The sequence below is a fragment of the Mus pahari genome, chromosome 17 (assembly GCF_900095145.1).
Source record: "Mus pahari chromosome 17, PAHARI_EIJ_v1.1, whole genome shotgun sequence".
Classification (NCBI taxonomy): Eukaryota; Metazoa; Chordata; class Mammalia; order Rodentia; family Muridae; genus Mus; species Mus pahari.
This window is the reverse complement of record NC_034606.1, coordinates 29969565-29986201: the sequence shown is the minus strand read 5'-3', so window position 1 is coordinate 29986201 and position 16637 is coordinate 29969565. Positions and strand designations below refer to the sequence as shown.

At 46.4% G+C, this 16637-nt stretch overlaps 1 protein-coding gene across 8 annotated transcripts in view; it reads left to right on the top strand.

Moving 5' to 3' along the window:
* Positions 1-16637, top strand: part of Asap1 (ArfGAP with SH3 domain, ankyrin repeat and PH domain 1) — a 300809-nt gene that overhangs the window by 39614 nt on the left and 244558 nt on the right. For 3 of the 8 annotated variants that reach the window (XM_029531153.1, XM_029531148.1, XM_029531151.1), the window contains exon 1: positions 8994-9095. The exons of 4 other annotated variants lie outside the window; for them this stretch is intronic. In XM_029531153.1, coding sequence (XP_029387013.1) covers positions 8998-9095 — 98 coding nt within the window. In that variant the 5' untranslated portion in view covers positions 8994-8997. Of the gene's footprint in view, positions 1-8987; positions 9096-16637 lie in introns of those variants that run through there. One more of the 8 variants, XM_029531147.1, reaches the window with a different exon arrangement.

The window sequence follows — 16637 nt, the reverse complement described above, 5'->3', positions numbered from 1 at the left end:
GGGTGCACATCTGGAGAGAGGCACCGCTGATCACTTGGATGCCTGTTTCTGATTTCTAGCTGGGAAACTTGACTGGTGGATGCCCCCTCGTGCATTAGCAGGAAGTCCCTGTGGGATTCCATGCTGGTAGCTCCTTCTAGCTGCTGTCACCAGTGTTGCTTCCTAGGCTGGTTGGTGAGGGAATTGAATTCTGGGCAAAGACCTGCATAAGGAAGTGATTCTCTACTGACAGTGCAGGGTGGTTGTGTGGCCTGGGCACATTTCCTTTCCAGTCTGCCCTGGGCATCCTATCTGTCCTGTGATGCTTGGAGTCTTTGTGAGGGTAACTAGAATCTAACAATGTTGTTACCTGGCTCATAGTAAGCAGTAGATACCTGTGCTGGGATACGCCAGGATGTATTGTCACCCCACCCCCACCCCCCAAAAGACATCAGCCTGGCTGGCCTAGCACACTTCCCATAGTAAAGGGCCAAAAGGCTCAAGTTCATCCTATAGGGAAGTTCATCCTCATTTTGCCTTCACTTCCCTCAGGAAAGTGTGTTAGTCACTTTGAATGTTGATGTGACAAAACCCCTCATAAATGCAGCTGAAGGAGGGGAGTGTGTTTTTGGCTCACAGGTCACAAGCACAGGTCCTCCTTGTGGGAACAGCACAGCAGCCTTGAGGCAGGGCTGGGGGCACACAGCATCTGCAGTCAGGTAGCCGGGAGATGGATGCTGGCATTCGGCTCACCTTCTCCTTTTTGTCTAGTCCAGGATCTCAGCTCATGGGATGGTTCTGAAGTCATAGTTAGGGGAGGTCTTCCCTCCTCAGTTAACCCAATCTGGAAACTCCCCCATAGCACAGACATACCCAGAAGTCTGTCTCCTACTGATTCTAAGTCATAAGCAAGTTGACAGTCTAGACTGACCAGCACAAAACGTCCTTCAGGAACATGGTGCTCCCAAGGAGGTCTGAGGCAGCAGCATTTCAAATGGGAAACAGATACAAACCAGGTGAAAGGCTGTCTAGCAGTAAGGAGTGAAACAATGAAAAACAATGTAGCAATAAAAAGACCATGGTTACTTTTTAATAGATTTGTTTATTTATGTATCTGAGCACTCTATCTGCATGTATGCCAGCATGACAGAAGAGAGCATCAGATCCCATTAGAGATGGTTGTGAGCCACCTGGAGGGTGCTGGGAATTGAACTCAGGACCTCTGGAAGAGCAGCCAGTGCTCTTAACTACTGAACCATCTTGACAGCCCCTATGATTTATTTATTTATTTTATGTAAATGAGTGCCCTGTCTGCATGTATACCTGCATGGCCAAAAGATGGCATGAGATCCATTACAGATGGTTGTAAGCCACCAGGTGGGTGCTGGGAATTGAACTCAGGACCTCTGGAAGAGCAGCTAGCGCTCTTTACCACTGAGCCATCTCTACATTTCCCCTCCCCCATGGTCACATTTTAAAGTTATGAGAATAAATAACGACATGACTGTCATGTAAAGATAAGAAACTTTATTCTAAGGGATGTGACCTTGTTCCTTTGCATCTCTGTCAGATGGGGACAGGACAATAAGAATCAGTCCTCATCCATAGGCTTGCTCGGAGAATTAGATGACAAACAGCTTATGAAGCGCGGCGCGGGCCTAGCACCTGACAAGTATCAGGAGGCTCACTAACTGTTCATGGTTACTAGATCATCTGGGTCTAACCATGGCAAACTGTTCATACGAAAAGATTGGAAACGATCATACCGGTGAGCACCGACATCTTTTCCCTCGACGATGTTTTATTTGAAGGGACTTGCTTTTTTGTCATTCAGCAAATGTTGGCTGAGAAGCCAAGTGGAACATGAGACAGGTAGCCATAGGAAGCAGAATACAAATACTATGGAGTGGGGAGGCCAGCTCAGGCTCACCCTTCATAGCCTTGGGAAAACCCAGATTCCCTTGACCTGGCTCTCAGACATCTATCATCAGAGAGCACACCCCCCCACACACACACACTATGTAAAGCCTTTCTGAGGAGGGGAGTCTTTTTGACCAGCTAAATTCGGGGCCACTGGGGAAGACTATAAGGAGTCAAAAAATGACAGGTCGGGCTTATGACAACATCTCCGTGTCTCATCTTGGCATTACCTTCCTCCTGTCCCAGTACCTACCCAAGGTATGACAGGACAGGGATGGGACCAAAATTCTTTCACATCTCAAAGCTGTGACACTTCACATATTTCCTCGGGCTGGTACTAGTAGTCAATGCTTTAAAAAAAATTATTAAAGCCTTTAAATTGTGGTAAATTATATATAACAAAATGGTCATTTGTTTTTAAGTACATACTTCTTTACTAATAAGTACAGTCACGCTGCTGTAAAACTGTCACCACTCCCTGTTTCTAGAATGTCTGTAGCTTGCAAAACTGAATTTCTGGGGCTGGGGTGTGGTTTAGTGGGAAAGCACTTTTCCTGGCGCAGACAAGGCCCTGGGTTTGGTGGCGCAACTGCACAACAGCCAAGTGCAAACAGACAGGCACAGCCCTCTGGCCTTTGCAACTCTGTATCCATCAGATACTAGCACCACCAAGTTCGCTCAGCCTTTGGCAACCTCCAGTTTCCTTTCTATCCATGAATCTGTGCATCCAAGGTAACTTGTATAAACAGAATTATATAATATTTGCTCTTTTTTTGTGACCAATTTCGCTTAAAATAGTGTTTTTAAGACTCATCAGTGTTGCAGAATGGCAGGCATTCGTGTGTGTGTGTGTGTGTGTGTGTGTGTGTGTGTGTGTGTTGTGACCTTTTCTTCATCCACCATCCACCACAGGCAGAGGGTTGTCTGCACCCATCATGAGTAACTTTGCTGTGAACTGGGATGTGCAAATATCTGTTGGAGTCTCTGCTTCCGGTTCTTTTGGGTGTGTGCACAGAAGTGGAATTGTTGAATTGCATGGTAATTAATGCTAATTGTCTTGAGCAGCCACTCAGCCACACCGATTACCTTTCCACCAGCACAGGGAGGGTTCCTGCTTTTCCCAGTCATTGCCATTACTTGTTATTTTCTGCTTTCATGATAGTAGCCATTCTCATAGGTATGGAGGCTTTCAGCCGGAACAAAGCAGGCCAGCTTCTTACTTCTCTTATGCTGTCTAGACCAATTAAGTAACTCTCGGCATTTATTTAAGCCATAGGCATGGAGAATAACAGACCTAAGTAATTGTTTGCTTCCTGCCTTCAAGACATTCATGGTGTGTTGGAGAAAATAAATATGCAAATAGGTGATTTCAGGCCAATATAATAGGGGTGATAATATATCCTAGTGGGCTAATAATTTATATATTCTTATGCCTTGAATTCAGACAAAAAAAAAAAAAAAAAGGAGCAAATGCTGACTGAGTTTTGTGCCTTGGTGGGAAGTATGTGAAATTCCTAATTTCTACTGACTTAAGAGTCCCAGAATTCTTAAGGAACTTCCCAATAATTCTTATAATAATAGACATGTTTGCCTGTTGCATCTGTTAGCCATGTGTTCTTACAGTGCATCTAATGGCTGGAGAGACTGCAGTTTTAATATCTTTAATTTTAATGAATTTACATTTAAATTCAAATGAGCCATACTTGGGGCTGCTGTGTTGGATCCTACAGTAAGTAAACAGACACATCATCATCATCATCATCATCATCATCATCATCATCTGCCTCTTTGCAGACTGGAGTGTACCTCGAACCACCTGGGGAGTTAGCCACAAAGAGCCTTCCCTGTGCCTCCCCTCTAGCGTTTTTGGTCCCTTAAGTTTGTAGTGGGAACCAGGAATCTGCATTTAACCACTGCATGTGATTCAGATACAAGTGCATCGGTGAGAGCCTCCTAGCCTCATGGCCCTCAACCTCTATGTCTTCTGGTGAAATGCAAAGTAAGGTTTGCTTTTCCACTAGCTGTAGCCATGTTGCATTAGCAATGTTCTGAGTAAACACACACTGGATGTGGAACGGCGGTCCTGTAAGAGTAGGACATGTTACTATTGTCACTTCCTGTCGCTGTGCTGTGCGTGCGTTGGTGTTGATGCTGTAAGAAGACCCACTGCATAGCCAGTCATGTAAAAGCACAGCACATACCATGATATGCGCCATACTAGACGGTGCTAATAAAGACTGCCACTACTTGTTTATGTATTTACTATACTTTTTATTGCTATTTAGAGTGTCCTACTATTATTAATAAGAAAAACATTCTGCCATCACAGACTCTTGAGTGTTCTGCCTATAGCAGGCTTATGCAAGCATATCTCACGTTTATTGTCCCTCTTGGCTGCTTCTGAAGGCCGTGCCCAGTGCTTACTGGCCCGTACTATCTGAGTTTGGGTGAGTTTGATGTTTGCACAACAGCAAAATGGCCTCATGACACACTACATACGCACCCCTGTCAGACACACCAGCACTTATACAAAAGCAATGATTACCTGTGGAAAAGCAGGGTGAAACACAATGCATTAGTCAGCTAGTTTTCTTACACATGCCCTTCACCAGACATCTTGGCATCAAAAAGTGGGGATTGCCCAACCATAATGAAGAGCAGAGCACATAAGTGTCTGACCTGGTTGTGAATGCTGAGGCCACCGGAGACCTTACTCTGTGCTCCTAGGCACCTTTCCTAATCCATAAAGTGGGGGTAGCACTGTCCCTCACCTAAGAAAACACATGCGAAGAATGTCACTGGTACTTGGCATAAATTAGACCAGGAAAAGAACAGTAGCAGGTAACGCTGTGTTCTTAGCATGAGCCAAGCGTTGCTCTCTGTCTTCTAAACACCCGCTGTTGATTAACTTTCCACCAGACAGCAACCTCGTGAGGAGACGGAATCTTTATTTGCATAGGCTGAAGTCCTTGGAGATCTGGAAAACCGCTTACGAGCCCCATGCTGGTAGATGGCAGGAGTTGAAGTCGGTTGTGGGCAGTTGGCCCTGGAGCCTGCGATTCTCACCTGTTATCTCAGGCTCTATGGCAAGCCCTTTGAAGGTAAACCTCATGCCCTCTGTGACTGTCCCCTTCTAGTCAGCTCAGCTTTCAAGCTCAAGCGCTTGACCCAGCTGCCCAGACTGTCCATCTGAGAACAATGGTGCTTGAGTGTGCACAGTCCACGGTCACCTGGATGTCCTCTGGTTCCCGTGTGTTCTTTCTCAGTGCACCTTGTTCCGACCAATCCTGGCATGTCTTTGAAGTTGTCCATAGCACGGTGACTTCCGCATTTTATCTCCAAGTTCTAGACCTGATAGCCCAAATGCCACATGAACTCTCCATAGGCCCTTCCAACTTGATGTAGGTTAAGCATCCCATTCCAAACATTTCAGAACTAAAATGCTTCAAAGTCAGAGAGTGTTTGAACCTTGAACGTCATGCCGCAAGCGGTAAATTCCACACCACAGGACTTGATTTGGTGTAGTTATTAAAAATATTTGAAATTACCTTCTGGCTGTGTTGATGAAGTGTTGATGAAACATAAATGCATTTCGTGTTTAGACTTGAGTCTTTCCCCGAGAGACTTCCCTACGTATATGCAAATATCAAAATCAAGAAAATTTGAAGATTCAAGCAAATCTGGCCCCGAGCATTTCAGATAAGGGATCTCCACAGGTCGTGTCCACTGTGGCTGGCTCTTCTTGTTTCCACATAACATTGAGTTATGCTGTGTTATATCTTGCCCCTTTGCTGCCTGGCCCCACACCCTTCCCCTGCTTCTAAACATACTCACTGGCCTCTGTGTTCCTCACAAGCGCTGTCCTGTCTGGATTCTGCTTCATGTTGTTCTGTCTTCCAGGCCCCCGACACCAGGATCCTGGTATTCAGATCCCCACATCTTAGCTGAATTGAAAGCCCCTTAGACAGCTCTTACCTACTCTATAACCTGTCTTCTCTGTGGCTGCCCCCTCTGTTCCCTTTCTTCTTTCCTCTCTTTCTTCTTCTTCTTCTTCTTCTTCTTCTTCTTCTTCTTCTTCTTCTTCTTCTTCTTCTTCTTCTTCTTCTTCTTCTTCTTCTCACTTCTTCTTTCTCTCTTTCTTCTTCTTTTTCTTTTTCTTTCTCTCTCTCTCTCTCTCTCTCTCTCTCTCTCTCTCTCTCTCTCTCTTCATGTATATGACTTGGTTGTGGAGACCAGAGGTCAATGTCTGATGTCTTCTTCAGTCTCTTTGCACTTTTTTTTTTTTTTTTTTTTTTGAGATAGGCTCAATCACTGAACCTTGAGCTCACCAGCTTAATTAGCCTAGCTTGGATAGCTGTTGTCCAGAGAGCCCATTTTCTCTGCCTCTCCAGAGCTGGCGTTTTATGTGCCTGTCAAGGATCTGAACTCAGTCCCTAGGCTTGTACAGTAAGCACCTTACCAGCTGGCCCATCTCCCCAGCTTCCTCCCTGTGGTTTTCCCCTAACGGTCTGCATTCTCTTTGTGGATGCCTGACACCTCTACCATAAGACAAATCTGTCGTGGTTGCTTATAGTACTGGACATGTAGGATAGACGTATTTGGTAAATACATATTTGGTAACCCCTGCTCAGTCGAGCATGAACATAAATGAAATGAAACATAAATTTCAAGCCTGTCCTTTGTGGACTCTATCACAGGTGAGACAATATTCATATGTATACCCAAGTGATTGACAATAAGATGGGATCTCGGCTTTTGTAATGGATCCACGCTTCTGTTTTCACAGTTGTCCTTGCTGGTCATCCAAAGTATTAGGACTTTCTAAGATACCTTAAAAAAACAAAACAACAACAACAACAAAAAACCAGTCTTAGGTAGCCAGTCCATATGAAAGTTAATGAATGCATTATACAGATTTGAGTAAGGAATTTTCTTTGTTCGTTTGTTTACAAGAACAAAGAGGTCTTGAAAGAGGTCTTTGGTGCATGGGTATTTTCTGCAAATTAATAACTCAAGCAGTGACATCACTTCCAGAATCAAAATGTGCATGCTAAGCTGAAATCGAGAGGGACCGTTTTTATTTTTTGGCCAAGCCACAGAACTTTTGAAAAGGGAGGTTTACGGTTTACAAAGGAACTGCAGACAGGTCATTAACACGGCTGGCTGCAGTGAGCTGGGCTACAGCTCATCGCTTCTCCTTTTCATTAGCAGTGAGATAATTAACCGTTAGGCTCTGGAACTGGGGCTCTTGGCTGAGGTGAGCTGGCTTTGAGCTGTGTTAGAAACTTCCGAACAGTGGGAATGGAGTTTTTTCTTCAGGGCAGTGGGGAGAGGATACTGTGTGACTACCAGGTTGCAGGCGCTGTGTTCCAAGGATGTCGGCCAGGTTGCTGTCTGAGTTCCCAGGAGTCCCACTCAGCACTTTGGATGGAATGACCAAGTTGAGGTGGAGAGAGCTGCAGTCTTACCTGTGAGGGGACCTGTTACCTGTGTGTGTGAACAGTTTTAGATTTGGGGGACAGAAGTCCAACTGCATTATTACTTTCCTCCTTAATTCGACAAAATATCAGATAAAAGCTATGGAAGGAAGGAAGGGTTGATTTTTATCTTGTGGCCTGCAAGGCATGATAGCAAGAATGTGAGGCAGCTGGTAACATTGTGTCCACCAGCAGGAAGCTGAGAGGGGTGAATTCTAGGGCTCAGTGGCCTTTTGCCATTTTGTTCAATCTGAGAGCCCAGTCCGAGGTGGAGCCACTCATATTCAGGGTTGGTCTTCCTTCCTCAGCCATGTCTGTCTGGAAGTCTCACAGACACGTCCAGAGGTTTGTCTGTTAGTTGATACCAAATCCAGTTGATTAAGATTCACAGCATCTGGGGGTCTGCTGAAGCAATTTAGTTGTTCACGTGAGCATTCAGGGCGAAACAACCCTGGCAGCCATTGGATTCCAAAGTTTGTTCTCACTTCCTTTTCTGTCTGCTCCACTGCCAAGTCTCTTGCCTTTCATGTCTGTGTTTGTTACTTTTGTGCCACTGTGCCCATGGTACCTGGGAGAAACAGGTTGGTTTCTGGTTTCTGGTTTCTGGTTTCTGGTTTCTGGTTTCTGGTTTCTGGAGTTGAGGTCTACCATGGCAGGGAGGGTATGTATGCTGGAGCAGCATCTATGGTGGATGAAGCATGGGATGGGGGCTGTTCACATCATGGTGGACCAGGCACCAGAGAGGGAGACAGGAGTTAGGGAGCAGGCATAACCTTCATGTGCTTCCAGAAGTACCTGCCCTATGGCTACCAGGCTGGCCGTCCCAGCCACAGAGAGCTTTGCTTTTCTGAAGCTCTCTTACAGTCTCTGAATTAGTTTCCCCCAGTTTGGGTCTCATGCCCATCTTTCTTTCAATCACCGTGGACCAGGTGATGGAAGATTTTGAGAGGACGGCCCTGTGTCACCTGACCATTCTCAGACTTGGGGGAGAGGTTGAAGATCAGTCTCAGAGGACCAACAGGGAGTGATGGCTTCCCCTATGGGAACTTGAAATCCATGAGAGGAACAAGCCCTGGATGCTAACCAGGCAACAGTGCCTGGGAGAGTTTAATCAGGTTGTATTCAGAAGCCTCTCATCTGTTTGGCTCTTTGAATAACCTCAGACGCATGTCCATCAGCTGAGGACAGCCCCGCTCCTCTCCAGAACCACTCCAGGAGAACATGTGGTCACATGTTACCCGTTCCATGAATTGCATGGGATCAAAGACAGGATGTGGACCTGTTGTTTGCCACCAGTCTCCTGAAATGTGGGTCAAGGTCTCTGTCCCTGGATGTCAGTCACCCTGTTGGTGAGAGTGGACTGGAGTCTGATGTGACAAGCTACGAATCCAAGGAGTGGGGGTTGGGGGCAGGAGGCGTGTGGAAGCAGGGCAGGCCTTGCACACTAAGGAATCCTTTCCCATGTCCTGTTGTAACCTCCCTGCCTGCGCCTCTTTGTTTATCTGTGGTTTAGCCAGAGCAAAGTTCTCTTGGTTTATTAAAGTTTATTCTTTCCAGTCCTGGAGCTTCTTGGGTATAGACCTTTAGCAAGCACACCCAGAGGCTCTGCGCCTTGCTTCGTATGACTCCATCAAGCCTCCTGACAAATTCCCACATGTGTGGCACCATCTTGCTTTCCCCACTCACCTTTTGTCACTGTCTCACTATGACCTCTGGAAGGTAGGCATCATCTTTCTTGCTTATTGCTCTGCATAAGTTCTAGCCAATGCTTAGACTGGCGCTTGGTCATTGGGTTTAATGAATGGATCCCTAGGCCATGGGGGAGTCGTTCACAGATTCTGTTTTTTCCAGATAAGAGGTACGTATCTGCAACTCACACCCAACTTCCTGTATTCTGCCTGTTCCCCTTTGCTGAGAACTATGGGTCTCTGAATAATAATTGGAAGATAAGGATTATAACACATGACAAATACCTGTCTACAGCCGGTTGTAAATTCCATAGCAGGGCTGATAACTTTGATATTATGCCTGAGCTGTTGTCATTGCTGCTTGCTAAGAACAGGTCTGTCTCACGCAGAGGGGAAAGAGTTTATCGTCATCAGAGGAGCCCTTCCCTCCTTGTGACTTGAGATCTTTCCATCTTACCTTTGTGTCTGGTTGGAGGCTGTCACCCCCTGAACTGATGCGATTTTCTGTAGCTGTAAGCAAAGGATGAGGTGTTGACTTGCTCATCAATCACATGTTTAACTCCAGGGGACTCTGACTTCCCTGACTCAGAGTTCAAATAGGAGAGTTCATGTCGTCTTCCCTTCGAACCGTATGCAGGATGCAGGGAGAGTAGCTATGTGTGGAGAGTAACCAGGAAATCATTGGGTTTGCCTGTGGTGCCCACCTTATGGGGGGGCTTTGGGAGAGTGCCCTGTCACCTCACTGGGAGATGGGTAATGGTGTTATTCTATAGGCATCTATAGCATGTTCTATACACATCTGTTGGATGTCTCTCAGGAGGATGGTGGCTTCTGATCCTCCTGGATGCAGTGATTACCACTGATGTCATTGGAAACTGGTCCCGCCTTTGGTAGCGGTACCTGCATGCCTATCAAGATTATTCTCTAGCCCCTCTGTGCTCTGTGACCTTGAACAAGCTACTCTCCTATGAGCTCTGATTTATTCACCCGAGGTTTGTCATTACTCCCACATGTGGCTGCAAATCCACCACTTCCTAGAAGTACTTAGCACTGGCTGGCACATAGTAGGCCCTTTGTGCTCTGCCCTCTGTTCTGCTGGCTCCATTCTCAGCCAGGCTACTCCCCCATGTTGGCTCCTGATAGATTGGCGCTCCAAGCCTCCTGACTTTCAGTGTGCTGCCAAGAATCTTTTTTCCAAAGAAGGTATGGGCTAGAGATGAAGCTCAGGCTCAACTGGCTATGAGCGTCTGTTCTCAGCTTGCGGAGTCCATGCGAGGAGAGGTTTGAGAAGTGAGCAATCTGCCTACCAGGTGGAGAAAGAAATGGAGTATGGACCAGATTGATGTGCAATGCATGTTCTGTAGAAAGAAATGAACAAGAAGCCTTGCAAGCCCTTCTGTGGGGAGTGGGAGTAGTAGATAGGGAGGCTGTTGACAAGGGTTGGCCGTGCTCTTCTCTGCCTCTGCCTTTGCACATGCTCCAAGACCTGGCTCCTCTGTGAAGGGCTCTCTGGCTAAAGTAGCCACTTTCCGTCCCCTCCAGGCTCCTTCCCTTCTCTGCCACCTCTTTCTCCTTCTCAAAACAAGCCTCTATTGGTGATCACACCACACCATGCGATGGAATGCCAATGAGGCTTTGTCATAGTGTTGGTGTCAGAGTTGGTCTGTGCTGAATTCTCTAGAGCAGTGACTTATTTATTCATGTATTCAGCAAATATTGATAAAGCACCTGCCGTTTTGCCAGGCATTGCTTCAGAAGCTGGGCATTCAGTTCCCAGCAAGAAAGACAGGAAAAATCTATAAATAACATTAAAGGAACAAGATAATTTCTGATGGTATGTAACTTATGAAAATAAGCCCGGGCAAAGAAAAGGAAGCCTCTGAAGTGGGAGGAGCCAGGGCAGGGAGGAGGGACCATGTGGAGTCAGATCCGAAGGATGGTGGGGTCAGTTTGCAGAGAGCTGGGTGCAGGGTATTCTGGGGTGGCATGTGTAAATGCCCACGGTGTGTGTGCGCCAGAAGTGACAAAACCTAGGGCTATTATGTCACAAAAGTCAAAGGCTTGGAAAGTGAGGTCAGGGCCTAACCATCTGCAAGGCTTAGATTTTGTCCTCAGTGCAGTTGCTGATGCTGGGTGCTCTAACACTGTCACCCTAATGCTGCAAGTTCCTGTTAAGAACCTGAAGGATGGCTTGTCCAAGATGCAGACATGTTCTACTGATGGCATGTGGATGTGATACTATTTTGCTACATGTGACCTATTATTAGAAGTAATCTTGTCTGTTTCTTTTTTTCTCCTATGACTTCCATGGGTTGAACTACATACCTGACAAAGTCTGACTTCAGTTGCTGCTCACAGCACTATGCTGGGGGTGCCCTAAGTTAGTTTTTAGTTGCTTGGTTACAGCTACCTCTTGACTGGCCCAAGGTCCTGCCTTAGGACCTGGTACATTATCTGATGGGTAGAGTCCTTGGGTACCAGGTGTTTAACTTGGATCATCTGGGCTCACATTGCTCCTTGTACCCAAGGCTTCAACCGCTACTCGTCCCCCAAGGGATCTTCTTGGTGCTCTTAGGCTGCACATGGTCCAGGTCAGAACTTCATGGAGTTAAGTGCCCAGGAGCAGTCCTTAGCCAACTGGGGACCAGAGTGGAAGAGAAAGCACTCCAGCCTCCCTCTCTCTAGAGGCTCTACTCTGAGGTGTGCATCATAGCAACCTCCAAGGCCTCCAGTGTGCTGAGCCCAGGTTACCATCTCAGTATCCTGCTCTTTAATACAGCCAAGAATGGCTTCCTTCCCATCTTAATTGCTCTGTTGTCTGCCTGGGATCAATTCCCAAATATGTCCTCTTATTCAGAGACTTGTCTCAGGCTACCATTCTTGTTGGATCCAGTCTTATACTTGTGTTCAATAAATAGGTGCTCAGTTGAGAAGAGGGGCCACCTCTCCAGTATATTATTGTCCCCAGGCTGGCTGCCCATGCCTAGGGGATAAGGGTGGGGCAAGCATAACAACAGATTCCTTGGCTAGTCTTGTTTGGTCTCTGGACCTCAGGGACAATGAGTGTGACAGCGTTGGGTGTGGCATCTTTCTTGTACACACACCCAGGAGGACGGTTGAGTCAGAAGTTGAGTCAGTGGGGCAGAGCCACTCAGGGGAGCATAGTCCTCTTCTTGGATTAGCCGGGTCATGGGGTTCAGGGAATGTCTTTCAGAAGGAAAAGGGCGGGCAGTGTTCCCCAAATACAATGAAGTTGACTTTTTATGGGTGTCAAGCCTGTAATTTTTTTTTCTGATACCATGTCTAGCACCCAATATATGAAGTTTTTTTGTTTTTGTTTTTAAATACCAGATGGTTCTCCAGTTTTATAAGGCCAACAGGGTACACTGTGATTCATTCTAATCTCTCTCTCTCTCTGTGTCTCTCTCTGTTTCTCTCTGTCTCTCTGTCTCTCTCTCCTTCTCTTTGCATGTGTGTATCTGTTTCTGTGTCTCTCTGTCTGATAAAATATCTGTCTGTCTATCTATCTATCTGTCTATCTATCTATCTATCTATCTATCTATCTATCTATCTATCTATCTATCTATCTATCTAATGTATCTAAACATTGTGCTGGATAATTTTATGCCAACTTGACATAAGCTAGAGTCACCAGTGGGAGGGAGCCTCAACTGAGAAAATGTCTCTGTAAGATTGGGCTGTAGACAAACCTGTAGGACATTTTCTTAATTACTGATTGGTAGTGGAGGGCCCAGTCCATTTATGGGTGGTACCATCCCTGGGCTGGTGGTCCTGGAGCAAGCCAATACTCAGTGCCCCTCCATGGCCTCTGCATCAGCTCCTGCCTTTGGGTTCCAGCCTAGCTTGAGTGCCTGTCCTGACTTTTTCAGTGATGGACTACACTGTGGAAGTGTAAGCTAAATAAACCCTTTCTTCTCCAAGTTTTGGTCATGGTATTTCGTCCCAGAAATAGAAACCTTAACTAAGACAAGTGCTTTTCCTGCGTGTATGTATATGAACTATGTGTGTACTTGCTGCATGTAGAAATCAGAAGAGGACATTGGAACCATTGGGACTGGAGTTACAGTGGTTTTTGGCTACTTAGTGAATTCTGGGAATCAAACATGAGTTTTCTGCCATGATATTCTACCCAAACACACAGGGGCATGTGACCATAGATTGAGCCCTCTGAACCCGCAAGCTCAAATAAACTCGTCCTGCCTTAGGTTGTCTCTGTCAGGAATAGATGAACAGGCAAGATGGACTAAATCACCAACTACTAGTGATTATGGCCTCTTGCTGCCCCTTTCCTTCTCAGAGTTTCTGAAAGAAGAGCTGCACTATCACCCTGAAAGAATTTGGCCCTCCAGTGATCCCCTTATCAACACATGAAAGTTACTTGTCAGCCAGGAGATCTATCTATCGATCGATCGATATATTGATCGATATATAGATATACACATATACATACATACATACATATATGTGTATATATTTGTATGTATATATATATATACATATACATATATATATTCAGGCGGATCAGTTATTAACAATATTGGATAAGAACTCATGGGAAGACTTATGCCTAGTTGTCTGGATCGTGCTGTTATGTGTGTTGGCATGGGTGTTGGAAGAACGGAGGGAAACAGAGGCAACAGACTTTGGTGTGCAGAACATGTCCACTGTCCTCATGTTTCCTGGTCAGAGCCAGGCTGAACCATCTCCGCATCACACGTGTTTGTGCCCACTGACACCTTTAGAACAGAGACGTGCTTCTTTGCAGCAACATTCAAGGCCTCCCCTAGATCTCTGGCCTCTCCTCATCCTTCCTCCTTGGCGCTTTGCTGTCCCATACTGACCTGTGTGCACTACCTCTTAACTGATTGTACTGGCTAGCTTTGTGTCAACTTGACACAGCTGGAGTTATCACAGAGAAAGGAGCTTCAGTTGGGGAAATGCCTCCATGAGATCCAGCTGTAAGGCATTTTCTCAATTAGTGATCAAGGGGGGAGGGCCCCTTGTGGGTGGTGCCATCTCTTGGCTGGTAGTCTTGGTTCTATAAGAGAGCAGGCTGAGCAAGCCAGGGGAAGCAAGCCAGTAAAGAACATCCCTCCATGGCTTCTGCATCAGCTCCTGCTTTCTGACCTGCTTGAGTTCCAGTCCTGCATCCTTTGGTGATCAAAAGCAGTATGGAAATGTAAGCCAAATAAACCCTTTCCTCCCCATCTTGCTTCTTGGTCATGATGTTTGTGCAGGAATAGAAACCCTGACTAAGACACTGATGTACATCCCAGTCCCTCGTGTATTTACTGGTACCCGCTGTGCATGGCACACATAGCTAATGCTAGGCACTGTGAATGAGCCAAGAGCTAGCTAGTTACTTTCTTCTGAGGACAGCTTGACATCGTCTGCTCTGTGCGGACCTAGGTCTTAGTGCCTCTCCTATTGCCCTGTCCCTTTCTCCATGTCCCTCGTACCTCATTTTCCTGGCATTCCTGTGACTCAACAGACACATATGGGGCACCCTGTGTCAAGGAACTACATAGTTAATGAGAGGTTTCTTGCTGGGTGTGTCCTATTGTTGATACCAGCCTCATCTCAGTGTCAGATACCCCTTGTGCATTTTCTCCTCACTCCATACACTATTATGTAGGCATCCCCATAAGCTTGTTTCTCAGAGACACAAACTGAAACATAAAGAGGTTAACAGAGATAGGTAAGTCCTGGTACCCATACACCTCCAGCCATCAAGACTCCATCATTCTTAGGTTGCTGAGGAACAATATTGTCTTTTATTGTTCTACATTATACCATAATTGTCTGTTTATAGGACTGCCTCCCCGTATCAGTCAGGGTCCCAGCAGGAAACAGATGGCACACTCAAAATAGTAATGATTGAGAAGAAATTGGCTACTGGAAGAGCGGAGGCAGGAAGCAGGGAAGCTGTAAGGGCGAATGGGGGCATCCCTGGCCCCTGTGGAGAACTCAAGGGGTGGGGGAGGTAACTCTGGGAAATGGGACCTAGAGAGGTTGTGTGGGGAAGGCAGGGGGCTGGAAGACAACCCTTCTGTAATGTTCTTCTCCCAGTCCCGTGTCTCTCAACCCAATCGAAAACTGAGGAGCCAGAGGCCTGGAAGGGTAGAGAGGGCCTTCCTTGCTGCATGTTCTGTCTTGTTGGCTGCTCAGGCTTTTTTCCCACCCTTAGCGTGTACACCTGTAGCATGTTGTGTTGAGACCAACAGGCAAGAGAGGTTTGAACAGGGCGAGGTGATGGAGAGTGAGCCGACTTCAGTAAAGAGACAGTCTACAGGGTCTGCTTGTTGCTCACACATGGGCATGCTCACAGGAATTCTTAGTCGTGTTTGTGCCTGTCTCTCCATGTGCTGCTCATGGGGATAGTAGCAGAATCCCAAATGGCAGCCTGGCCCAGCCTATCCAGTGGCACTTAGAAAACCTTTGCAGCCAAGTGTTATGTTTCCGTTTGAATGTGAATGTGGTGGATAAAGTTTCCTTTCCCCTCCCCTCTTCTCCCCTCCCCCTCCTCCTCTTCTCTTCTTTTACTGTAAGTAGCAAGTAGGTAGATGCTGTTGGTGATGTGCTGGTCTAGCAAAGTCTACAGGGAACAACTGCAATTTCTTGGCTTCACTGAGCCTCATTTGATCAACTGCCTTTGCCTGAACTGCTCGGATAAAGGCTGGAAAATCATCTGTAATGGCGAGTCCACTTTGGGCTGTCCTGTGTGGGCCTGCATGATGCCCCCAGGTGACGACGCCTTTCCTGGCCCAGTCCAGCTGTACAGACTTGTCTCCAGTGTCAGGGGTCATGCTTATATCTGTGATCCTACATTCGCTGGCTGAAGGACTGGGTTAATGAAGGAATGAGATTCCTACTTGATGATAATTCCTTTTTTAAAAACTTTGTGTGTGATGTTGGGTGTGGTGGCACATGTCTGCTAAATGGGGCAGAAATGCGTATCTTCCCACCTATTGTCGTGTACAAGTGATGAAGAAAATTGTCATGGCTATGACATCACTGATACTTTTAAGGACAGAAACACTGTAACCTCTCTGTACTTCAGTTTTCTCATCTGTTGATTGGGGACCATGCTCTGGCATTTATAGGATGACGAAGGAATGAAAGGGATTTTAACAGAGGGAAAGCTCTGAGAAGTGGTAGGCTGGCTGTGATGGGAGTGTACTCCTTTTCCTCTAATGCCTCACTTGCCCCCCCTCCCATGTGTGTGTGTGTGTGGGTGTGTGTACATGTATGTATGGGTGTGCACACATGCCACGCCTAAGTACAGGGGTCAGAGGAAAACTTTCTGGAGTTGATTCATTCTCTCCACCTTGGATTCCAAAAGCTGAACTAGGGTCGGCAGCCAGGAAGATCTTTCTGACTCTGCCCGTGGTTTGTTTGTTGGTTTAGTTGTTGTTGTTATTCAGCATCTATAAAATCCTTTTGGCAAAGACTGACTTAACTTCCCACTTTGCTTTCCCCCTTTCTCTCAGTCTCTGCCTCCCTGTGATGGTTCCAATGGGGCTGTGAATGGAAATGGTTCTCATAAGCTCAT